The sequence below is a fragment of the Misgurnus anguillicaudatus genome, chromosome 21, assembly GCF_027580225.2.
Source record: "Misgurnus anguillicaudatus chromosome 21, ASM2758022v2, whole genome shotgun sequence".
Taxonomy (NCBI): Eukaryota; Metazoa; Chordata; class Actinopteri; order Cypriniformes; family Cobitidae; genus Misgurnus; species Misgurnus anguillicaudatus.
In genome coordinates, this window is record NC_073357.2 from 36,588,619 (window position 1) to 36,615,566 (window position 26,948).

At 39.9% G+C, this 26,948-nt stretch overlaps 1 protein-coding gene across 2 annotated transcripts in view; it reads right to left on the reverse strand.

Moving 5' to 3' along the window:
* fto (FTO alpha-ketoglutarate dependent dioxygenase) overlaps window positions 1-26,948 on the reverse strand; it is a 168,566-nt gene that overhangs the window by 124,905 nt on the left and 16,713 nt on the right. For both annotated transcript variants that reach the window (XM_055205511.2, XM_055205505.2), the window contains exons 2-4: window positions 11,168-11,245; window positions 9,801-10,563; window positions 3,199-3,504 (exon numbers count right to left, since the gene is read on the reverse strand). In XM_055205511.2, the coding sequence (XP_055061486.2) occupies window positions 3,199-3,504; window positions 9,801-10,563; window positions 11,168-11,245 (1,147 nt within the window). The remainder of the gene's footprint in view (window positions 1-3,198; window positions 3,505-9,800; window positions 10,564-11,167; window positions 11,246-26,948) is intronic.

Consider the following 26,948-nt stretch of genomic DNA (forward strand, 5'->3'; position numbering starts at 1 on the left):
CTTCTTTCCTTTCTTTATTTATTTTTTCTTTCTTCCTTCCTTCCTTCCTTTCTTTGCTTCCTTTCCTTCCTTCCTTCCTGCCCTTTTTTCTTCCTTCCTTCCTTCCTTCCTTCCATTTTTTCTTCCTTTCTTTCTTTTTTCTTTCTTCCTTCCTTCATTCCATTCTTTCCTTCCTTCTTTCCTCCGTTTCTTTCCTTCTTTCCTCCGTTTCTTTCCTTCCTTCCTTTCTTTCCTTCTTTCTTTCATCTGTTTCTTTCCTTCTTTCCTTCCTTCCTTCCTTTATTATTATTTCTTCCTTTCTTCTTTCCGTCTTTCCTTCCTTCCTGTGCTTCTTTCCTTCCTTCCATTTTTTTCTTACTTTTTTTTTTGTGTTTCTTCCTTCCTTCTTTACTTTCTTTGCTTCATTGTTTCGTCTCTTTCTTTAGTTCTTTCCTTCCTTCGTTCCTTTCTTTTTTATTTCTTTGTTCTTTCCTTCCGTCCTTTCTTTCCTTCCTTCCTTCCTTAGCTTCTTTCCTTCCTTCCTTCCTTAGCTTCTTTCCTTCCTTCCTTACATTTTTCTTCCTTTCTTTCTTTTTCCTTCCTTCCTTCCTTCCTTTCCTCTCTTTCATTCCTTCTTTCCTTTCTATTTTTCCTTCCTTCCTTCCTTTCTTTTTTCTTTCTTCCTTCCTTCTTTCATTTCTTTCCTTCCTTCTTTCCTCTGTTTCTTTCCTTCTTTCTTTCCTTCCTTCCTTTATTTTTATTTCTTCCTTTCATCCTTCCTTCCTTCCTTTCCTTCCTTCCTTTCTTTGCTTCTATTCTTCTTTCCTTCCTTTCCTTTTTTTGCTTCCTTCCTTCCATTTTTTCTTCATTTCTTTCTTTTTTCTTCATTCCTTCCTTCCTTTCCTTCCTTCTTTCCTTTATTACTTTCTTTCCTTCCTTCCTTTCTTTCCTTCCTTACTTCTGTTTTTGTTCCTTTCCTTCCTTCCTTCCTTTCTTTTCTCTCTTTCATTCCTTCTTTCCTTCCTTCCCTTCTTTATTTCATTCCTTCCTTCCTTCCTTCGTTTTTTTCCTTAGTTACTTTCCTTGCTTCCTTCCATTTTTTCTTCCTTTCTTTCTTTTTTCTTTCTTCCTTCCATTCTTCTTTCTCTTTATGTCTTTCCTCCTTTCTTTCTTTCTTCATTTCTTTCTTCCTTTCTTCATTCCTTTCTTCCTTTCTTTCCGTCCTTCTTTCTTTGCTTCGTTACTTTCCTTCTTCCCTTCTATTTTTTCTTCCTTCCTTTCCTTCTTTCCTTGCTTCCTTCCATTTTTTTCTTCCTTTCTTTTTTTCTTCCTACCATCCTTCTTTCCTCCCATTTCTTTTTTCATCTGTATATTTCTCTCTCTATTTCTCTTTTTTCTATTCCAATTTTTTTTTCTTCCTCTTGCTTTATTCCTTTCTTTCTATCTTTTTTCTTTTCCCTTTATTTCTTTCCTCCTTTCTTTCTTCATTCCTTGCTTCCTTTCTTTATTTATTTACTTACTGTCTTTTTTCTTATTTCCCGTTTCTTTTTTTCTGTTTCCCTTACTTCCTTTTTTCCGTCTTTTATTCTAAACCACAGCTCTGGAATTAAAGTTTGATTTCTTTAAAGGTTAGAGTGCTTTTCTTCACATCTCAAAGACTAGCTAAAACCTGTGTCACATAGCACCGCCATTTACACCTCGTTTACCTTCTTCAGCAGTGCAGCTTTTGATAAATTCAATAGCAAGCATCAGACTATTTCAGGAAAAAAGCAAAAGGTCTTTAGTAGTTTATAAGCCAATTTTTGAATAACTCTCTTAAACAAGTCATCTGCTCAGGAAACCCGCTATGACTTCTTATTTATACTGCTTTAACATCACACAAAGGAGCGACTGTGCCATTATAAAGTCTAGTTTTGACCAGATCGGAACACAACAACAAAGAAGCCCAACCACTGCAAAGCCACTCCAAACAGATGTAAACGTCCAGAGAGAAACAATAAAACTGTATGTGGAACAGAGGGGGGAAAGCATTAGTCATGCTTATACACAGAAATCAGAAAGTTTAAACAGTGTCCCTATCAGACGTCCTCAATGGGATTTTTAGAAGAACGTTTGTCTGTGGCTTGTGTAGGATGGAGGGCATCTGTTAAAGCCATCACTAATAAAGTCTGATTTACTGATTCTCTCTGTGTGAATCTGTCCCACTCACAGACAGGGGTCATATCGCTACATACAGTTAAATAACATTTGGTTTTCTTCTCTGGCACGCATACTGTAATAGCCTGTAGAGGCAAAATCCAAAGAAAACAGATACACATGTACAGTATAAGATATGCATGTATGTACACAGTGGTGCACATCCTTTGGGATAGATCATTCCAGCGTCAATGTAAAAGGAGACAGTACAAATGTCTTCACAATCACATATGTCTTGTATTAGTGTCAAAAAATTACTTATTTCGATAAAAGCTACTTATGTTTGGTAACTTTGGTCCCTCTGAAGCTGACCTATTAACTGTAACTTCCAACCATACTCTAACCAAATGAAACAAGTAATAGAATGAATACTTCAGAAGACCCGGCTGATCTCTGTTTTTAAAATAATAGGTGGCTCTCGGTGTTATGTGAATATAAACTAGATTTTAATACTTGTTTAAAGTTTTTAAGCTGATCAAAGCTTAAAATACTCACAACCGAGACAGAGTGACAATATTGAACTAATTTGGCAGCTACAGATCACTACAGTGTTTGTAGGTAAGATGTAGGCCAAGAATAGAACAGAACAGTCTACTGCCTCAGGATACGTGTGTGTGTGTGTGTGTGTGTGTGTGTGTGTGTGTGTGTGTGTGTGTGTGTGTGTGTGTGTGTGTGTGTGTGTGTGTGTGTGTGTGTGTGTGTGTGTGTGTGTACCTGGTAATTATCACGTTGTGGTGACCAATTGTCCCCACAAAGATAGAAATTCCAGTATTTTTGTGACGTTGTGGGGACATTTTGAGGTCCCCATGAGAAAACAAGCTTATAAATCAAACAGAATGATGTTTCTTAAAAATGTGAAGTAGCAGAAGGGTTTCTGTGATGGTTGGGCTTAGGGAATGGGGTAGGTAAGGGGAATAGAATATACAGTTTGTATGGTATAAAATGCATTACATCTATGAAATGTCCACACAAAACATGGAAACCAGAATGTGTGTGTGTGTTTGTGTGTGTGCGTGCGTGTACCTGTCATATAATAGCAGTCTCCAGACTGCAAAGGCAGGGCCAGGCCTGGTGTGTGGATATCCCAGGCTACCTTGAGTCCAACACGCCAACATGTCTTCTCTTTTTCCACTTCCTCTTTCTTCGAACCTTCACCCTCTTTCTTCGAATCTTCACCCTCTTTCTTCAAATCTTCACCCTCTTTTTTCGAATCTTCAATCTCTTTCTTCGAACATTCACCTTCTTTCTTCGAACCATCATCTATACTTGTTCCTTCACGCTCAGTCTCTTTTTCTTTCCTCTGACCCTCTCCATCTTTTTCAGTAGCTTCTGTAAAAAACATATAAAACCACTTATAGAGAAACATACCGTTTTATATACCTGAATTGTGGTTTGGGTAAGGATGTCTTTTTATGTAAATCTAACCCCAAACCGAAGTGAAAATGGTAAGAAAATAGGACAAAACAGTTGTGCAACCAATACGTGACAATGACACATAAACAGACATTTGTGATCACGAAAAAACACAGAAATTCGTGACAGTATCACGAAAAAGAATAAAAAAAATGACATGACTTTAGGTACGTAATTCCATGAGACTGGGCTGGGAAAATACTACACAGACTGTTTTTCAATCCAAGAACGCAAAGAACGGACTTGCGTTCTCGTGGAGATCGGTCTTGCCAGGCGATCTTGGAAGAACGAACTCAGAAGGTCGCGAGAAAAAAGAACGCACTAGTGAGAATTGAGATCTGTCCGATCTTCCTGTTGGTCACCTGACCTCCCCAGATTCAACATCTCAACATTCATAAAGTGACAACACACCATTATCTGCATTATTATATACATTATTTTTTTATGATTACATTTTGTAAAGGCAAATGCGTATATATTTCAGATACCTTGTCAAGAAATTATAAAATAATCTAAAGTAAGAAACTCAATTAAGATTAGTTGTTCTATGCTAATAGATGTAGTTTATGTATTTAATACTTGTTTACAAACAAATGTTTACTTTTACAGTTCTTTCTTCCGCCATTGTTTTTGCCGCAATGACTTCTGGGGCGTAAAGTGATTTCTTGCATCCTCGATATCAAGAACACATTTTCTGGCATCCTCTGTACTTGCGTTCTTGAGAATTGGAATTGAACTTTGACAGTTAATGATGACATAGAGCGAGAACACAAAGACGCAAGATCGTCGAAGAACGCATATTGAGAAACAGCCACAGAGCCAGATCTGAAAACAGGTGATGGCGATTTACTGCTAATCACGGAACCGGCTTTACTGACAAGATGTGCATGACAATTGCATCCGATTAAATCGTCCAGCCCTCACTTCAGATAAAAATACTCTACATACTGTACAAACTTACTGTAACAAGCCCATTCCACTCGATTTCACCACCGCTCTGTGGTTAGCACCAACCCAAGTGAGATACCGTGTAAAAGCAAATGACCGGGAGAAAGTAACTATGATCAGAGCAAAATTCCGAGAGGGCAGGTCGACACCCATCAGTGAAATCAATACTAAAGCGCTCTTAGAAGCCTGAGCCCCGAGCAAGGCTTTCTCTTCGCTCAGCAGGGATAAATAGTAACTTAATTTCAGCCTGTGCTCTCTGACACAGCTCTCAAAGGGCCATCTGCAGTTAACACAGCAGCACACACACACAAAGCGTAAAAGATTCTCTCAAAAACACTTCACAATCGCAATGGCGTGAACCAAACGCCTGTTCTAAAAGGAAATGAGCTGGATCTACTCAGTGTTGGATGAAGAGCCCAACAGATTTGTCACCGACTGGTGCCGGTTTGAGCGGACATGCGAAAAGGGATGCTGCAGCACGGCCAACATACTCTATAAACCCATCACAGATGTGTTTAAGGATGCATGCATCATGAAAGCCTTATTCAAAGCTATGCTCCAGAACATACTGTAACCTTTAAAGTGTGTTAAGGTGAAATAAGAATCTATACAACATACAGATGTTATCCGAAGGGACAATAAAAAATACACTCTGCACGCACACACACGTGGCAACAAAAAAAATGATGTACAAAGTGAAATTCCACCGAGTAAAAATCCATTTCAGCTGGTCTGCAGCATTTCACAGCGATTTCTCTAAAGTGAAAGCAACGTTTTGTGCGATGCTCTGCAAGGGTGCATACGCGCTGCAAAAGCGTTCCATCAGGGGAGTCTCTCTGAAGTCTGGAACCGAGGGGTCAATTTTACCTCCAAAAAAACAGCTGCGGAATAATTCCACGCAAACTGACACATTCGCACACAAAAACACACACACAGACCATTCATGCGCTGTTTGAAGCGGGCTCTGGGGAGGTCAAAGGCCAAATCGGTCAGTAAGAGATTGGCGAAACAGAGCCAGTGGGGCAGGTGGTTCTGGTTAGCACACCATGCTCTGTTCTGTCTAACTGACACACACACACACACACACACACACACACACACACACACAAGTACACAGCTGCCTGCTAAGCTGTTAGCTTGACATGAAGAGAGACCGATGTGTAGAAAAACTGATTCATGTGAATTATGGAAGATCTGGTTCTTTCTTCATGGTACAAGTTCAAGCAATAACTGGATGAGTACAGTCAACCTATCAAGTGAAAGATGATTAACTGTTTTAGGTGCTCAGATAAGAGAGGTAATGAGAACCAAATGATAGTTCTGTTCATTCTTCAAATTGGAAGTTATGGAGGAATGTTTGGAAAGAATATCATCCAATTTTAGTTCAAAAATCATGTTTGCTCTTATTTCATTTTTTGGACTGAAGAAATTACAGGGAAGAGAGGGAACAATAGGTTTTGGCGTGATCTGTGTGGGGCCTAACATGTAAAGACGTTATGTGTAATTAATTGCACTGAATGTGTGACAATATTATCATACAATATCATCACACGCATAGAGATTTCCACACACCAATATTTTTTGGGTTTGCTTCAAACTATAGTTAGGTAAAATATGGACAAACCCAAACATTGGGTTTATAGGTCACATTCTTCCTGAACCCATTTTTCAAACTTTAGTTAGTGTGTAATGTTGCTGTTAGTGCATAAATAATATCTGCAAAATGATAAAGCTCAAAGTTCACTGCCAGACAATATATTTTCTTAACAGAATTCCCCTTTCAAAGCCTACAGCGAACGACCGGTTTGGACTACAGCCCTCTACTTCCTGCTTTATTGACGTCAAAGCAAGAGTTTTTTACTAAACTCTCCCACAGGAATACTTCAGTCGTCAGCTAAGCTAACGGCAAGCTAAGCTGTAATCGAATCACACCTAACTAAACAAACTACACAATCAGAACTTGATACGTATTTCTGAAGGAGGGACTTCACAGAACAAGGAAGACATCAGCACGTTTTTTTTGAGCAGTGAAAACAGCGGTATACAGATAAGTAAATTGTGCGAGACATACCGTGTTTTTAAACGTGAAACATGAACACGTGTTATATTGCGCACTGTAGACACAATCAAACGTTAAAAAACACAGAAAAAACGGGACCTTTAAATAAACATATGCTCGGTAGTTTCAGCCACCATTGCTGGGTTGCTGTAGGTCAGGGCTATTCAATTGGCGGCCCGCGGGCCAAACCCGGCCCCCAAGGTTATTTGATCCGGCCCTTTATGTAGTCTGTAAAAAAGACATCTCTAGAATAAATTTAGTTAGACAACGGGCCCTACAGTTACGAATTGATGTGCGTGCGTCTGTTTCATACAGCATGAGCTGCAGAGCGCGAGTCATGTGACTGGTGCGAGCAGCTGTGTCACGTGTTTGTATTTGCGCTTTGGTCCACAAGTTCAACGCGATTGCCTCCCCCGCTCGCGCCCGCGTCTCAAGACGCGATAGCTGACAGTGGTGAGTTAAGAGACCCGACTCTATGGCTGTTTTAACTTTATTTGTTGTATTTCCAGCTTTAAAACACTGCCTTTTCCGACAATTGTTGTCTGATATGTCAGCTCAATTATGACTTGCATATCCACAATGACATTTATGTTAGATGTCTTAATAAAGGAAACTAAAAAGATCCTGCCGTTTCTCCAAAATTCAAAGCAGACAAAGGCTCAAATATTACGCGAGTCATCGTTCTCACACAACAATGCAATTAAAACGAGTAACAGTTAGTCGCCCATCGCTCACAGCCCAGCACCTGCACCACTGTATGCGTATCGCGCTGACAAACATACACCTGATTTTACTGCTCTTGCGAAATCTAAAAGTATAATTTCTCTTATTAGAAGCTAGCCCAATGTTTACCAGTTATTAAGATGGCTGTTGTAGTTTAAATAGGGCTACTGTAATAATTAGCTTTGAAAAAACAGCAAAAAACAAATGTTATGTGCCATATTGTAAACTTTTTCTTATGTGCACTGAAGTGAGTAAATGAGTTAAATTCTCAATGAGTGTGATATGGATCTTATTTACCTCTTTAAATGTAGAATAAAGCTTACTTGGGGTTCTTACAATGCACTTATGTTGTTATGAAATTTTAAAATACAACATATGAACATGTCTGGATGTAGAAAAAGCCTTCTTCGACATCTAACAATGCACTAATGTTGTTAAATGCAGTTTGAAAATACATGTTTTTTAGAAAAAGCCTATTGTACAATGCACTGATTTTGTTTTCATGCAGTTTCAAAATATAACATTAGTATGTTTAAATGTAGGAATATGTAGTCATCATCACTGTTATATCTCCGGCCCCTCATTTGAGATGGTTTTCATGAACTGGCCCCCACGACAAACTAATTGAATAGCCCTGCTGTAGGTTTTCTAGGTTAATTTAAACCATCAGTTGGGTCCATATTTTACACAATCATGGATTGAAAACAACAGCAATTCTGGAGAGCAACATTATTTTTAAGTGGGATCCACATAACCAAAATAATTTATTTGAAGAATCCCTTGATTTCTCATTAATAAACATCCTGTTATCTGAAAATAATCAAAACAAAACTTCATAAGATTTTATACATTATAAATGTTAAATACAATAAATACATTATAGATTTGACATATTTTATACATTATATAAATATTGAATTTAAAGGGACATTTACCCCAAAATTAAAAATCTATCATCATTTACTCTGCTTCATGTTGTTTTAAACCTGTATGAGTTTATTATATTATTAAAAACAAAAGAAGATATTTTGATAAATGATGGTAAGCACACATTTGACATTAACCATCGACTCCCATAGTATTTGTTTTTCCTACTATTAAAGTCAATGGGTATCGTCAACTGTGTGGTTACTATAAACTATCAAAATATCATATTTTATGTTTCACAAAATAAAGAAACTCATACGGGTTTAAAACAACATGAAGGTGAGTAAATGATTTCAATTTTAGAAGAACTATCTCTTCAAAATGTCAAACTCTCTTACAAGATAAACTGAAAGAGTACCTAAGGGATGACGTATTTTTGAAGTCCAACCTCGGAAGTTACCCGATTTATAGTCGTGCATAAGTTCTACGCCGTAGCTATGCCGTAGGCTATCCGTAGCCTGTGCGTAGCCTGACGTGCACCTCCCAAAAATTTAACAGCGTGTCAGATCTACGCGGACCGCAAGCGCTGTGATTGGTCCAACAGAACCCCTCCCGTCAGGTAAAAAAACTGCGTTATAGGTATTTCGTTTGTGACGGTGAAAACAAAGATGAGCCAAGTTGAGGAGTGATTTAACTCAAACTGCATTAAAAGTCGTTTTTTATTTACTTCCATCATTGCTGGTCTTCTCAAATTATACACCACAAGTTGCTGTTTCTTCTTCATTTGTGGGTTAACTTACTAAGCAGCTTCTTCTTTGACGTTTGCGCATGTATTTACACGTCGACGCGGACGACGACGCAAAAGTATAAATGAAAACCGACGCGGAACCTACACGGTCGCGGCAACGCCGTAGGACCTACACACAACTATAACGAGCCCCTTTACCCCTTACCCTTGCTACAAGGCAAGCCTATTAATTTTTTGCATAGACTTTTGAATGATGGCAAAAAAAAAAGCTCTGTGTTTAACAAAAGTTTATCACACTTACACGTTTGGCCAACAAGATGATCTTCACAGATGAACAGAACTTTTATGAATTTTTAAGTCTAAATTTTTTTTGTTTTATTTATAGTAAATGCATTTAGACTTTAAAATTCATAAAAGTTGCGATCATCTGTGAAGATGAACTTGTTGGACAACCGTGTAAATGTCATAAACTTTGGCTAAACACAGAGCTGATTTTTTTGTGATAATCCAAAAGTCTATACACTGCAATTGTACTTTAAGTAAATTAGTGCTTACAACAAGCAAAAAAAATCTTATTCCATTGGCGATTTTTGCTTGTTTTAAGCACAAATTCACTTAAATTTTATATTTTTGTCTAAAAACTAGACTTATTTTCCAGGGTAATTTTGTTCATCAAAAAATACATCTTAATTTAAGACTTCTTAGATATTTTTACTGAAAACAAGACAAAAATACTAAGCAAGAAAGTCATTTTTTGCAGTGAAGGAAAAATAAATGGGCTTTTTAATGAGGGAACCACTGTCCCAATAACTTCTTCGGTTGGCCTAATACCTCAAAAAATACCTCATCCACTGGTTGATGCCTCACCTTCAATCTTTGGCTCTGCAGGGCAGCTATAGCTGTAAACAGCGACTGGTGAAAGAGGCACCAAGTTCTCATCATGATGCCAACCGACCGCCATCTTGCCCATGCCGTAATACGGCTCCTCTTTTAGTTGGGACATGGCTGTGGGGTCCATGTAGTTGATAAGAGTAACGTTAAACTGGTACAGGCTAGCCAGAGCAGGTGGCGGGGTGGAGGAAGGAGGTGAAGAATGAGAGCAGCCCTGACCACTGTCATCCTCTTCCTCCTGTGCCTCCTTTAGCCTCTCCTGTTTCTGTTGCGTCTCCTCTTTGAGCCTGTCCTTGACACTGTCCTCACATGGGCCCTCCCCTGGTGTGTCTTCGCTGTTTTCGGTATCACTGCGGGAACGTTTAACACCTCTGGCGTTTGTCTGCTGCTGCACGTCTGTGCAAAAGAACTGATTGAGTTCCCACAATGCTTTGCAAGCGTCCCTCAGATCAGAGTCACAGCAAGGTTTTTCTTTCTCATCCCGCTGGCCGCCTTCTCCCTCACAGTGCCAGGGGATGGTGAAGAGACGCGTATCTAGATAACGGTACGTGTAGCCCGCCTGACCCACGAGGGCGCGCGAAACAGCCGTGAAGACATCGCGGTCTCGGACACGAACTAGATCTCTGAGGAGGCAGCCACTGCGATGAAGAGTTAACAGAGCAGATTGCACCTTCTCGTGGAGACCATCTGGCAGGCAACCGGACTGCCGCAACGCCAGACCCGCATAACTGGAGTCCCACTGTCAGATTACAAACACAATCATATGTAACTATGTAAATATCAAAGGGATAGTTTGTCCAACAACTTTGTCATTTTATTCCTACTATGGAAGTCTTTGGTCACTTTCTGCTGGGTGTTTACCATCATTTCTCAAAATATCTTCCCCCGTGTTTATCAGAAAAAATAAATTCATACAGGTTCAAAACAACACGAGGATGAGCAAACGATGACAGAACTTTCATTTTTGGAGTACTTTTAGAGAAGTTTATTTCTGATAACAAGCAAAATAAATAAGTAATTACCTTCATTCAGACATTATATCTTATGCGTATCAACTATTACACTGAGTTAAAGTGTAAAATTAATGAATACAATGTTAGCTACAGATCTTTGAATTCTTGCCTGGCTGTCAAACCTCTCCTTACAGCGGTGATCAACGCTTGCCACCTTACCTCGTCTTTAAAAAACCGAAACATTTTATTTTCCACAAAGTATTTGTTCCAGTGGTCAGTTTATCCACTAGTCAGACTGATAAAAACATACAGACCGAAATTACTTTGTGCCGGCCGAGTAACCGCGACAACGTGCGTGGGTCCGGTGAAACGTCTATAGGGATCGCTTACCAGTTCCTGAAATCCAGGGTCTGTAGGAGAAAGGTAGGGAATCTTCTGTTCTCCTAGTTCCTGTAGAAGCCTTCGCCTCTTTAGAGAAACCATAAACAAACTTTACAGCATATTCACACTTAAAACGCATATTCTTTATGCTTTGAAATCCCAAAAATAAATTTGAATTCATACTTAATCATAAACCAAGTAGGCATTTTGATGTGTTATACAAAGTACAAATGCACTTTTTAGAAATGTAACCATTATCCAATAGTAACTCGGCTTCACAACAATAAGGGGTTAAATTCATAATTTTCTCACACCATATCCCTTCAAAGCACTAAGAGAGAGTGTGGGCACAAACTACAATGTACTGCCTGTTTTTAATGCATCTAACTCCTACTCTTATTTGTGGGCACTTAGATGTTATACGCATATTCAGTGTATTTAGAAAACTGAAATTAGGAAAATATCTATGAAAAAGTCACACGCAATGACACATCTACACAATAGAGCTCCACATGTAAAGAGGGATATTGCAGAAAGTTCAGGCACTTTCACCTGTGTCTCTCCTTATTCAGAACAAATTTCCCAGAAACCTTTGCTGCCATCCCATAGTGCTTCTGTTCATGGGCGTCTCAGGTTTTTATGGCTCTATAGCAGCCAGCAGAGGGTCTTCTCAAAACCCCATAAACTACGGCCTTCTATGCTTTGCTCCTCTTTTAAAACTCAACCTGCTCTGCCCATCAAAGGACTTTTCATTGGGCTGCATTCCATCCTGACCTGTAAATCCAACAGCAACCGGTGTAAAACTCTGATACCCAAATAAATTTCACAAGTACACCCGCTCTTGTTCCTCCCGATGCGCACGTCCTCTATTTCTTTACTGCAGGTGCAAGAGAAAAGGCTTTCCCGTGCCCCGTTCAGGTGGGACGCGGGGGCGTTCCGTCAGTGACCCTCATCTGGCCTCCGTGGTCGAGAACCTCATTCAGCAGCACAGGAGAATGGTTTTGCTGTTCACTTAAGCAAAAGAGAAAGAGGGCCGTATATATCCCACATATTCCCTGACATTTACGAAGACGGAGTTTCACATTTCAGACATGTTAATAATGGCAGAGTTTTCACATGGGAAGGTTTTTTTCCGAGTGTGCCGAGTGACTAGACTTTGTCCAAATGCTTCTTGACTTTTAGAGTTAAATAAAATGTCCTGTTAATAATATTAAAGTAAAGGCATTAAAAAGGTTATGTCCTGATTTAAGAAAGGACATGAGTGCACGAGTAAGGGTGTGTGTATGTGCTCATGAGTGGAAATAGGACTGTATAAAAAAGCTTAAGTTACTCCAAGGTTTTGCAATAATGGATGCCCTTGGTCTAGCGGCTTGACTTTCTAATAGTAAGTTTTAAAAATCTGTCTGCTTCTGGATTTAGCATCAGTTTGGAGTACAGCATTTATAATGAAACCAGGCAGAGCAGTTTCAAGTGCTTCTAGACATATGGGAGATGTTTTCTGACAGGATACATTACTTAAAAAAACATAAATACATTCTGTATTATAGGTATCATCAATTCTCCTCTAATGGGGCATAGACACCAATAATGAATTCAACAATTTGGGCAATAGATTACATACAATGGAAAGACGCTTATATATGCGAATTCGCAGGGGCCGATGCGAATGACGCGAATTGGGGCATTTTCCATGCAAGTTAAAAAAATTCCACTTGGGTGAAAAATTTGCCTGACCGTACGTTAAATCCAGGGAGTTATATTGAGCAAGGAAAGCAGTGAGAATACACGCTTCGCGTTTGGTGTGTACACCCTATTCATGAATATCAGCTGACGTCACTCACTTGTCTTCCGCCATTTTGGGTACCTGAAGTGGTCGCAAAAGAACTAGAAGCTTTGCCTTCAATATGTTGTGAGTATCAAAATCGCTATTTTTACAACACTAAGAAGGCTAGACACAACATGATACTTTGCTCGAAGTATCACCTGTGTCTCTACATGTGAACTCAAGCATTGAGAACATTGTTTATGTAGACAGAGTTTACTAATAAGAAGGTTTTGAACAACTGACTTTGGTTGTTTTGGCGTCCGCTCGCCACCAACTTCACAGTCAATATGTAATGATCTCCAAATGCGACGTGAGGAGGGAGGAGAGTAAAGATGGATAGCTCCTAAAGAAAAGTTCCATATAAATGCACCGATAATTTGTTGTTTTATCTCAAGTTAAAAAAACAATATTGACCTTCGAGTTGAAAAAGGAGCCTCACATGAGATTCATTCATTCGAAAATCGATTCTTTATGTCTGGCAAAGATGGCGAGACCATAACAGCCAAAGTCAGTTGTTCAAACATTTCTTTTTAATAAACTCTGTGTGGGTGATTCTCACGAAAACTTGGTTTGAAAAATGTCAAGCATGAAAATGTAAAAATTGCTTAAATTTACTTTTTTTCCCACCAGACATTAGAAACAAAGTCTGAAGTATATGGGAACATTAATTTAAAAAAAGTTTACTTATCATTTAACACTTTTTGTGACATAATTTCAAAAGTAAGTCCTAAAAAATCTCATTACCGCAACTGTCAGAAAACATCAACACTGTTAGAAAAGCTAATATAATTTCACATTTTTAAAAATGGATTATTAATAGTCATGCACAGTAAATTGAAATTCTGAAATAATATTTATTTTAAATTTAACGTTTTTTTTATTTTGTTTTATTTAGCTCATATACCGCAACACCTTCCACAATTTGCAACTATTTTTTTTAAATATTTTTAAGAAACCTGACACATTTTCAAAATGACATGACAAACCTGAAAGAACATAATTTGGAGATTCTGCACATGCATTTAAAATCAAAGTATTATGCTTCTATTAATGAAATTAACATTTAATAAGCATCTGTTGCGGTAATGATACATAGGTTTCGGAAATGAGGTTAATTATTTCGGTAATGAGAATACGTATACTAGCCTGAGATTTTGTTAAAAACAAATTTTAAAGTTAAAAGTATGATAATATTTACAGCATCATGCGTTCAAGTTCAAAACTGTTTTATTGTGTAGTCTTTGAAAAAAATATTAAAGAAAAAACATGAGAACAGGAAGGCTTATATTAATATTCCTTTGTGTCATATTTAAGTCCCCATTTATGCATTTAACATACTGAAATAAGATGGTCTTGATGACATATGCTGCCTACAAATGCGAGCTCTGAAGGCTGCAGCCATCGGATTGAGAAATGGCCAGCTAATGTCAGCTGGATATCACAAAACATTTGTGTAAATAAGATGAAAAATATTTCCTTGCTGGATATGATTTGGTCTTCTGACCTCTTACCATTCTGTATCGGTTGTGATGAGAGAGAGAGAGAGAGAGAGAGAGAGAGAGAGAGAAAGAGAGAGAGAGAGAGAGAGAGAGAGAGGCTGTATCCGAAAGTTTAGACAGCTGACTTGTTCCCTCGCTGCCTTATGAGACAATGACATTGGCTGCATAATGGCAGCTCCGAGAAATGCTTTAGGACAGACTTCATAGGCAGCAAAATTTAATTCAGGTTGAAATGTAAGCAGCCCTCTCTGTGTTCCGGGATGTCGCAAATCTGCTTGTGGTGCGGAGGTCTGATCGACCCACCCAATTCACACGAGCTCTGTGTGCTCTGCTTGGGGCTTCTCCACCCAAAGGCGGCAATTGTTGGCTCAGGGTGTCCCTTATTGTGAGGATCTCCCGATGAAGGTGCTCAGGACCCGGCTCAACATCGCCCTTGGAGGTTTCTTACTGCAGTGTCCCACTGCCGGCAAAGAGCCGCTGGTGGTTGTCCTCCCCTCGCTCAACCGGTTCAGTTTGTCACCGAGAGCCTGTGTCCTGAACCGGGAGCCGCCAGGTCTGTTTCCTTTGGGTTTCCGGCGGAGGAAGATGAGATGTCTCTGACAGCGTTGGATGGAGACTGGGACCAGGCTCCACGTGTTGCATCAGACACACAGCAATCCTTCTACAAGGAACTGGTGCGCATTCTCTTCAAAGCCGTGCAGGACTTGGAGATTGAGTGGAGCACCCCACAAGAACCCCAGAGAAGCAAGCTTGACTTTTGTTTTCTTCACTCAGGCCGCCCCGCTGATGCTCGGAGGAAAGTCACCAAAGCGTGGGCTACCCCTCCCCCCATTTTTTTTCTTAGGTAGGCTACCTGTGTATTCCCCCATCAAGGACGCTGTGGCTGCTCACCTCTGCCCCTTGTCCACTTCCTTGGATGGTGTGGCGCAGCTTTGAGGGTAGTGAAGCCTCATGACAGCACATCTGTCCAAAAAAGCATACCCGCGCCGAGAGAGGCTCTGTCTGCATTGCACACTATGGCGGTCCTACAGATCTTTTAGGCGCAGGTGCTTAAGGCTCTGGATGAGGGCAGCACGGATCTAAATACCTTCAGGGATCTGAGAATGGTTACGGATTTCACGCTAAGGGCCAAGAAGACCACTCATGGAGGCCATGCACAGTCACGCCTGTTTCTCCATCCGGCCTGTTTGGTGACACGGTGGGCACAATCACGGAGCATTTCTCGGAAGCGGTGAAGAGCTCTAAGGCTATGAGCCACTTCCTACCTCACCACCCTGTGTCTCATGGACCAGAACCGGTGGTGCATCACAAGAGTCCCTGGCACAAATCCTCCAGTATATGATGCAAGAAACTGAGTCCTGGGGGACTGCCGTCCGGAACGAAGCCGCTCAAAAACAGAGCATTTTTCTCTTCAGTTGGTTTTGTGTTGCTCGCCCCAGGGCCCGTCCTCACATAAGCGTCTACAACACGCCCCCCCACTCTCGAACACGACCCACATGCTGCGAAGACAGCAGAGGCGGAAAGGGTTAACGCACAGTCCTAATGAATTGCGCAGCAACCCGCTTTCTGTCACAGCGCCAGGCGCTTTTAGGCCATCCTCTCTGGTGTCTGTGAGTCACGCACTGCGCAGAAAGGAGGTGCCGCCTTTAGTCTCCCTTTGTCCCCCGCCCCCAGGCAGCAATCTGACGCTGCAAACAGCGCGCGTTGTGCGGTCGCAGGTAGCTGAAATGCTGGCACGCATGGGATCCAACTTTGTGGATCTTGTGATCCAACTGATGTTGCAGCGCCTAGATGTGTGGCGTGCCATCGCTAGGTTGTTTTTGATACCTGAAAGTGGAAAGAAAGCATAACATTAAATTAGCATGTCTCACAACATGGGAGAAAAAATGAATGTACACATCATCATATAGTATAGACTTGTTGCGTTGTGTTGTGTGTTTGTCCTGTACATTTCCTAACACTGTAGTGTGTTTTTTGCTAATTACACCTGCTAGTAACATCTCCAAACCTAACCTCTCTCTCCTTCCTTCTGTACTCCTCTAGCCATTCTGGGTTGCTGTTAAGTTTCTCCCTGAACTTTGTCAACCTGGCCTTTGCTAAAGCTTTTTTCTCACTTGCTGACTGTCTACAATGAAGCATCATAAAGCAAAATATCAACAGTTATTACATTTTAAATTTATATTAAATTCATAAGAGATATTTAAATGTAATAAGCAATATGCTTAAATTCTCATTTCCGAAACAGAAGTTCTCTTTACCGCAACTGCTATTAAATGGTTGCGGTATATGAGAATGGTGTTGCGGAGGATGAGGTACCCCAGTATGTTTTGCTAAAAATAGAGAAGCCACGTAGGCTTTGCTCATTTTTTATTCAGTGCATATAATAAGACTTTAATAAAGAACATTTTCATAAAAAATTGTAAATCAAACAATTTTCGAAATGTAGAAAACTACCTGTTTCGGTAATGATAATCAAAATGTCGTGTAAGCATTCTGACAAGAGAATATTTCAAATGTAACTGGAAAGATATAAAGAGATGATCTTACCTGGTAGCCATCTTGAAGTAACTGGTCCATGTGCTTGGTCACTCAAAATCAAACTTTATTAAAATTCTGTATGTGTGCTTAAACTGTTCTCAAAAAGTGTTGCGGAGGATGAGAACATCAGGCATGGACACATAATTTTCCTAATTTTTCTTCATTATTATTATACACGAATATTCAGTAAATTATTTTTCTGTCATCTAAAGTAGTCTAGCAAAACATCCATTTATTTTTTTTCTAAATATTTTGGTTTTAATATGTTTAAATTACAGCATAACGCATGTTCAAACACAGCCGGACGCATTGCGGTAATGAGAATTTCAGCAGAAAATGAGATAAAATTGACAAATTATAAATTCTTATGTTGAAATCACACATTGTGCAAGGTAGAACACAGTATTGTGTTAATTCTGATGCTTTTTAATATTACTATATTACACATTTTATAGCTAAAATCATTAGTGCCGTGGTGTTTCAATGGTTTCGTGAGAATCACCCGTGTACACAAACAATGTTCTCAATGCTAGCGTTCATGTGTAGAGATCCAGGTGATACTTCGAGCAAAGTTTCATCGAGGTGTGAGATGTTGTATTCGTAAGAATCATTGAGAGTAAAAGATAAGAAATCCGTAAATCGTAGCAAGCTAGCCAATGCTTGTCAGTAGCCTACTGGTACTCGGTAGGTACTCAAGATGGTGGCATGATGTAAAATGTCACATGACTGATTTTCATCTATAAGAGTCTTTCTACAGAGCATAGAGACAACCAATAAGGTTCTCACAACATATTGATGACCTTAACTACAGGAATATTAATAATCATCAAAATAAGGTCTAATGTGTATGTTTCTCAATACTTAAGCTTGCGCTCAGAGAAATGTTGGCTTAATGCAAACAAAAAATAATAGGAAAACTATTCTAATTTAATCAAAGGTGTAACTTGGTCTGAAAGTTCTGTTCTGCTCTAGTGCATTTGGTGGAACCAGGTGTGGACCCAATTGTTTCTTCTAAACGAAAACAAAAAAACAGAGCAAACTGTCAACCTGACATCTACAAAACAAAATAACATCCACTATTCATGGACAGTCTTGACTTAAAGGCCTGAGAGAGATGGAGAGGGAAAGGACGAGTGAGAGAATGAGATAAAGTGGATGCGTGAAAGAAAAAGAGAGAGAGATAAACTGACAACTTGACACTCGCTCATTGTTGGTGTCAAAAATTTATCTCATGACAGAAGCAATGGGTATAAAAACGGCCAGTTTATGTGTGTGTTTGTGTGTATTTTTTAGCCGGTGGCGATGCTTGGCTGCTCTGATGTGCAAACACAATCCCGTGCCCGTGCACACTCGCACACACAGCTGGTCCGGACAGCGGGTTTCGAAACTAGACTTGAGGAGCACTGGGCTGTCACACATATGTCAAATACATCAAGCCGCTCACAAATTCCAAAGAAAAAATAAGACAGACCCATTCTACGGCACAGATGGGTTTAACTGAACGCTTTCTTCTCCCTTTCACTTAACATACACACATAAACAAATATAAAAAGAGCATTCACACAAACAATGGCTCAGTCTGAAATAGCACTGCTTCTATAAGATTAGCGTCGTTTAAAGATAATAACTTTCAATCATTTTGAAAATTGAATTCATATACACAATGAAGATTTTAAATAAGCAGTGCTTTTATAAAGCGTAATAGTCCTTAAGGCCACAGTGTCCAGAACCTCTCATCACACAAGTATGCAATGTTCTTTTGTTACTGTGGCAGTAACAAATCTTGGTACTAAAGGGGCTGAAAGAGGTACGTTCAAATACAATTATTTAGTTAGCTATTAGATAAACTGTTGGACCCCAATAACTGAACCAATGGTCACAAACTGATCAAACTAATCAGGAAGCTGACAGATTACAGTGCCTCTTGTGGCAGTACTATGGATGCAATGCGTTTTTACTGTTTTATAAACATTTTTCTTAGGACTGTCCAGATCAAGTTATCTGAGCCCCAGATCCAATGTTAAAAATTTAGTCTCAAAAGGATCCTTGTATTTTTCTAGGTGCACACTTCAAGTATATTAGAGTATTAAAATCAATCCAGTGTATATGCTTGACAACTAAATAGCTCTGGAAAAAATGCTGCATGAATAAAAGATGTTCCTTTCTGTATTGTATTTTATGTTTACAACATGTTTCTCATATTTTGACTCGACTCATTCCCCGCCAGCCTTTTTTTGAAAAGTTGCCCACCAGCATTTTTTGTGATTTTCACAAAATGCCTTCCAGGAACATTTTCTAAAAATATATAAACATACAAATATATCAAATGAAAAAACAGACCCTCTGCTTTCAAACAAACAATAAACAAACAAACAAACAAACAAAACGGGGAAAAAAACTTTCACCCTATCTATATTTTTTCTATAATTATACTCTTAAATATGGGTATTTTTCTTTAAAAATACTACTTTTTTTAGCAAAAAGCTGTAATAATTGCATTTTTGTGAAGGAATTTTAATCGGAGATCAGATTCAGAATGATTATCAAAACATTCACAGAGTTTAAAATTAGTAAATAACATTTTGGCTTCAGTTTTTTATAAAGTGCAGGTATTGCAGATTAATATAAAAAATCATCAGGAACACATTATTTTATGCTAATGTTTTCTTTTAATTGACGAGATAGCTTATCAATGGCAGGAAAATAGTTAATTACATACAATTATTTAACAATTTAGTTTAGTGCAGCATTACAGTAAAACTAGTATACTGTACTAAACAAGAATAACAGAAACTACAGAATTAAATTAAAACCTTAAAAAAAAGAATTGTAGGGCTCACTTTTCAACAGCACAAATTGTCCGATTCATGATTTTACATTTCCTTTAGTGTGTAAGTGTGTATGAGTACATGTTAACGATATGCAAAAGGTACAAACCCCAAAAGTAAACGATGATGCGAGTTATCGTCTTCAACATAAATCTCTTTTCTTGAACTACAACAATCACATGGATTGTAGGCAACAGTTTACTTCCTGGGATTGGTGATGCTTTTATTGCAGTTCAACAGGAGTAAATAAAGTATCGTAAACAAAAGATCAGGTTTAATGAATCTGATTTCTATTCTGATTTCCCCAATACCAATCTTTGAAATCAGCTTAGGACATATAATTTCGGTATATAATGTAAAATTGAGATTGTGTCATTACTGTACTGTACTTTCTTTAATATAAATTTCAACATAAATCCCTACCAGAAATCATCTAGAAGCCACAGAACTTAAAACTGACACAACAATGAGTGTACATATAAGTACCTGTTTGCATATGCATCTGAGAGTGTGTATCCGGAGGTTTTCAGATATGTGTGTAATAGAGCCCAGTGTTTGGCAAGTACACGGTTGGAGCTTGTGTGTCACCAGTAACCGAGTTTTTTTTTCTCCTGCTGAATCAAACACTTTGACAAGTCACCTGTAAAACATCAAGCACAAACACGGCGGCTGACACACACTTCAAACGCAAAGAGTTGCGGAATGTGTTCTGTGGGTGATAGCGGTACAGCCAGAGAGGGGCTTGAGGAAGAACAGGGGATGTCCTCCTCACTGAAGGAAAAAGAGAGAACAAACCCACCTGGGCAAACAGAGCGGAGATGAGGGAGCGGTTACCTCATGCCGAAAGCTTGTGTGTGACTGCATAGAACCTGTCTGAGAGAACACAGCACGTAGGTGCCATGACACACGCCCGTAGGCCCGACTCAAACGAACTCATACCCGTGCTAAAGTGGAAAAGCGGATGGCGTGTCGGCATCTCCAAGTAACAGGAAAGAGTTTCCATCATCTTACAAAGATGTGAATGGCAGAGAGAAGTTTCAGCTGACAGGCAGATGATCCATGTGGTTGGTTAGCTCACCTCAAATAGGCCGGCCTCTATGGAAACAGGCACCACATTAATGATCATTCAGATCTAGCTATATTAGATCTATTCAGAGTGAGACTGACAGAAGAGCCTGTACAAATGGAAGAGGAACCACTGGGGAACTCAAGTCCTCCTGGTTCAGAGTCTGCCACTGCAGAAGCTCAGGATCTTTAGTTTTTCCAGATCAACAGGACATAAACCTACAATCTCTATCAAGAGATCCTCCTAAAAGTTACTTTTTTAGTACCACCTTGGTTGGGATTCCAAGAGACCCGAGCTGATACCAAAACGTGATGCGAAAACACTGTAGATCACTGATGGTCTGAGATAGTCATCACTACCAGCGTCATCGCTATTATGTAAAAGATAAGCTTTACCTTCATGCTAGCTTGCGCTGTCTTGAGCAAACATGTTGTCATCTGTGAAGTTCCCAAACTCCCATTTAGCAATGAAAACATCCACAGGTTATGAATCAGGAACACCATACCAGTTTTTTTCAAACTTGCAGTTTGTGGCGGCACATTCGCGACTCGCACGTCTGCATATATGCTTGAATGCAACTTAAATGAGGCTCAGCAGAGCACGTCGACTGACGCCACGGGTGTTTGTGCAGAAATGTGAGACAGAGGTAGTGATCAATGCGATGTGTAAACATCTATTTGTGGTGGCCAATTTTAATTTTGTGGTGGACTGAGAAATAACGATAAATGAATGCATGGGGATGTATAGCATTCCATCAATGCTCTCACTTTTATGATGTCACAGCAGTAGGCAGCGCAAATATAACGACATGCCTATAATCCCTCCCACTACAAAGTGTTACTAATCTCAATAGAAAAGCTAACCAAGCCAAAGTGAGGTGAGCTGACCCGACCTGACCCAAACCAAACCGTGAGGTATTATGCAATGGAAAAGTGCCGTAATACTTATGTTCAGGGTGTTGTTAAAAAACTAAACCTATGAAACCTAGAAACAAACATGTGTGTGCTTACACCTGCTTAAAACACACCTAAGCAACACGAGAAGCTTAAATGTCACACGACACTCTCTGCATGTCTTTTCCCATTACTCTCATTCACCCTCTCTGTCTGGTAAGGTCTTTAACAGTTGTAAGCCTGTGACTGAAGCCCAGGTTCTCAAATCAATCATTTGAAAGTATTTAAACAAGCACACATGAGAGCAGCTTCACTGCCTGCCTGACACACAAAACACGGGCCCTGGGCTTAAGTGCTTTTCATGGTGTGTGTGTCGACATCTATTTCACAGTCTTCCTCATCTAAAAGCAGAAAAAGATGTTTCTGCGACCCATCACATCACAAGCTGGAAAGAGAGGAGAGAGATGAGGAGAGAGGTCGAAGGTCAGACACACTCATGGAGTTTTACTCGCAAAACAGAGAAAACACACATAGGCGCTGAGTTTTGCTACAAAACACTGCGTTGCTGTGATTTCATTTGTTAGTTTGCAGGAGTGCTAACAAGTATATTGGGCTTATGTTGCTAGACAAAGTGTGCTTTTACATCAACCTGCAGATTAGCACATGTGTGCTGGTTCTGGATAGGGGACCCATTTAGGTAGAGACACTGCATGTACCTGTGTGGTACTAATATGTATCTGTAAGTACTAATATAGGTACAAAGTTGTACTTTTTACAATGGGTACCACCCGAGAGGCAACCTTCCGGTCTCTCTGATGAAACCAATACGGAAGTGACTTAAACTGCAATTCATCGACTGGCCGCTAGATGCTGGCTCCAAAAAGGAGTCAAATCCCATAGACCCCCATGTTAAAACGACCAACTTTACAGCAGGAAATAATATGTTTACAGCCTGGTACAAAAAGTGTTTTTTGTCTATATAGCTAAGTTTGCCCTTCATGACAACTGTGAGGGGGGTGAATATATTTGTAACTCGTCCATTTAAATTATATTAAGCTTAAAGTTCTGCATAATTAAGGGCGTGGCCACTTGAGTGATGGGTGAACGGCCACTGCTGTCTCTAGAGTCGAGCTAGGCGGGCGTGGTTTCAGCAACCAGCCACTTCAGCTTCACCCACCCTCTTTACCCATTTTTCGGTTATTTTACGCTGGGCCAAGGCTTCAACTACTATTGGCTTTAAAAAAGTTCTGTACAAACCTATAGGTGACGTCACAGACACCACGTCCATATTTTTTACAGTCTACAGTACTGCCCCAGTGACCGCTTTTGTGCTTTTTTTCTTAGAGTATATGGTATTCTTTAAAGCTCCTTGTAATGCCATACTTTTAAGTATCATAGTATTACCATCTGATACTATTGTCGTACCATGTTACTGCCACAATGATTAAATAATGGCTAGTATTTTATGATGGTTAAAAGATAAATATAACATTTAAAAATGTTCTGACTGATTCGCGAACTTTAGTTACCCATCAACACTCGTAATTGCTTTTACGTCTGAATCTCTCTATTTCCTTCTGCTATTCTCTTCAACTAAACCTCCTGTTTGTCTCCTTCACTTTCTTTTTCTCCTCCACCCTTCACTTGTTCATTCTCTCCTCTTGCATTCCTCCTACAAAATCAATATCCTGCTATAAAGTGCAGCGAACCCCAGGGAGGAGACTGCTGTTGTTGAGGGCGGTGGAAATGGGACGTCCTCCAGGGCTCTCCAGCGGACACAGAGTCAAGGACAATGTCCAGCCTGGACCTGCCGCCTCTTTTTCTCTCTCTCCTCTGCAGGAAGGATCAATAAGCGGGTGAGGCGTTAAATTTCGGCTAGCAGGAGTGTCACGCTTGTTAGGCCCAACTGAGTGATGGAGCATGCTCGCCCCGGTACCGATCGTATAAAGCAGAAGAGAACAAGGGCTGAGATCTTCCAACAATAAACAACTCAATAACATTTAGGCACACTAGCGTATGATGTTTTAAAAGCGTTCCTGTCAATCTGAGCTAAAGAACGTGTTTCTTTACAAGGGACCGTGCCACATCACTCCACTGTAAACTGGCTATCTGGAAATCCCAGCGTGACGTGCCAATTAGTAGTTCAGATTATAAATCAGATCATTTTACCACTTCTGTCAGCTGTCCCATCGCACTGTGAACCATAACGTGGGCATGGCTTAGTTATTTTATAGCAGAAACTGAGCTGTGTATGTGTGGAGACCCATTCACTCTCTGCGTCCTAATCTACAGCCCTGGTGGAAATCTGCTTCTTTCCACTACAGGACCAACGGCGTTCCCACTCCGAGTGGATTTTGGGAGGGCGACTTGTCTGAACAGCTTTAGTCAAATCCACAAGACACTGCGGGATGAATCTGCCTTTTTAAACTCGTCAGGGAGCGATCTTGTTACTTTATTTACTTCCCCTTCAGTCAAGGGTGAACAAAGAACAAATTCTACCACGACTGAATAACTTAATCCTCTTTCCTCTCTCTGGCAGGAACTCGGGCAGTGACAGACAGATTAACACAGATGATGTTTGCAAACCCACCCATTTGAAAATGTAATTGCTGGTGGCATATTGAACAGTCTGCTTTAAGCACTTAAGTTCACATGAGACCAGTGAAACAGAAGTGACACTAACACGATGATGTGTGTGTGTGTATGGAAGGCATGGGGGGGTGTTTTGGAGCGGATCGCTCACCAGTCAGATGAAACACCGTTACTGTCATGTGCCCAGCATACTGTGCCAATAAGAATTAAAGCCAATCAGAAAGCTTAACAGGGTGGAGCGGGGCGGGTCATGCTCTCAGGCTCTTTACTGCTATACAGGGGCAAGGGAAGCCATCATAGAGTGGCCTCATCCTATGAATACTACACCTTCACATCTGTTTGGAGAGGGGGGAAAAGAAGAGAGATACATTCATGATGTCCAGCTGCCACCTAGTGACAGCTCCCTGGACCTCGAGTACACCAGAAATGGGTCCAGATGTTCATTTGAAATGTCTTTTATAAAGCTTGAAGATGATGGTATGCAAAATCTACTCGCTTTTTTATCTGTGTCATTTTGATAGGCTTTTTATCATTTAAAAGTGGTCGTTTAATGTAGCTCATTGCAAAGCTACTGTACATTAAGTGTGTTTGGTAATTCGCAGATAAATATGCATTACATTAATGCAATAGACAGACGCTTTCATCAAAAGCTATACATTTGATCAGTATGCATGTTCCCTGGGATCGAACCCTAAAACTTGTATTGTTGATCGACAATTAGCAATGACACTACAAATGCAGATGTCTGATCACCTCTTAAAGTACTTTGAAACATCAGATGACATTAAACTTTACACCCATGTCTGGAGCTAAACTCTTTAAATCAGTGGTTGCTAACAAGTGTGAACGGGGCATTAGATACATACATTCAGCATGTTTACCTGAAACACAACGCACTGGTCCACAATGGGGCTCAGTGTTTCAGCTACCTCACTTTGTATGTCAGAGATCAGACATAAGTGTTTAAAATGAGCCAGCAGAGATATGAGAAAATGATGATGAGTACAATGACATTCCATTTAGCCTTTCTCGCCAAATGACGTCCTGTGTACAATGATGAAGATGGAGGTGGGGCTAAAAGGTCCATCGCCCAGCTCCCGTTAGCACACACACACACACACACACACACACACACACAAAGGGGATAAATCACAGCTGTGAGAGTTGGGATGAACCATGTGTCAGCATGGGTCAGCCACACATTACACTCTCTTCAAAAACTATTCATCTTCAGGCTGTATTCAGTGGCTAGAAATAATTACTCCTGCTGACCCGCGTAATACCACATGACCAGTGGTCAAACGTTCGGAGGAGAAGCCTGGGTAGAGAGAAGTGGGGGGGAATTATAGCCTTGTGGAAAGCATGGGTGGTGCCACTCAACTATACATACAATACACTTCTACTGTGGCAGGACCATGTTATAGTTATGGTATTCAATGGAAAAAGTCCAAATCCTAATGTCAAGTTTACTATGAATTCACACTTAAAGCAGAATTGAACCCTAGACATTTTAGCCTGTTATCATGGGTAATTTATGTCCATTTTGCATTTTACATGTGAAAAAAGTAGCACGATTTGGATTATTAGATTGAAAGTTTTTTAAAGCGGAATTTTTGTAACAGTCTTTGATGGACTCAATTAACCAGAATGCACTGCGCGAAACTGAGTCATTAGCTCCACCCACTAATCACTGATCGATACAGCCTTCAGGTTTGTTCGACTACATGCGGCGCAGCAAGAACCGACAGCCAGATGACGTCAAGTTTCCGCGAGAGCGATTTAAAAGCAAACTCATCTGTAAGATTTTGCAAATTGAAATTGAAGTTGAACAAGCCTAATAACTTCTTTTACTGCTCAACCTGCTCTCAAATCAACTCAAGTCAACTTGAAGTTAGCCGGCAGACAAACCCAACCAAAGAGTAAATCCGCTTTTACTGTCTCTGAAGGGGAAATCACCAAAACCCTCGATAAAAGATGACTAGGACCTGTGCAGTATGTGTATGTAAGGACAACAAATTCAGGCCACCGGGAGTTAGTTTTTATTGTTTACATCAACGCGACCCTCAGTTGACACACCACTAACAAATTACTCAAAAATTTGAATATGCAGCCAGCACTTTCGTCAGGAAGATTTCGAGTACTGTTTTCAGCCCAGTTTTTCCGCGGACTCAGGTAATGTAAAATGGTAAAAATATCTAAAACATAATTTGGCTTAGGTGTTGCTTGTTTTGTGTAACTACGGTAAACATACTGTTATTATCATGTTGTTGTTATTATGAACACGATCAAAGCAAGCTAACTTTAGCTCATCCTGTGCAGCTGTCAATCAAAGAACATTATCATCTACTGTCAATCATCTCGCCTCAAGACCCGCCCCCATTTAGAACATTCAGAATTATGTAGTCGTGCATTTTTCTAGTTACAGTAGCAGTTAAAAGCTTTAAATTTTTATATGGAGTTAGTACATTGGATGGCAACACAATCAACTACATATATGTGATGCAATATAGTGTTAGAGCATAATGTTGTTTAAAGTGGACTGGATTACC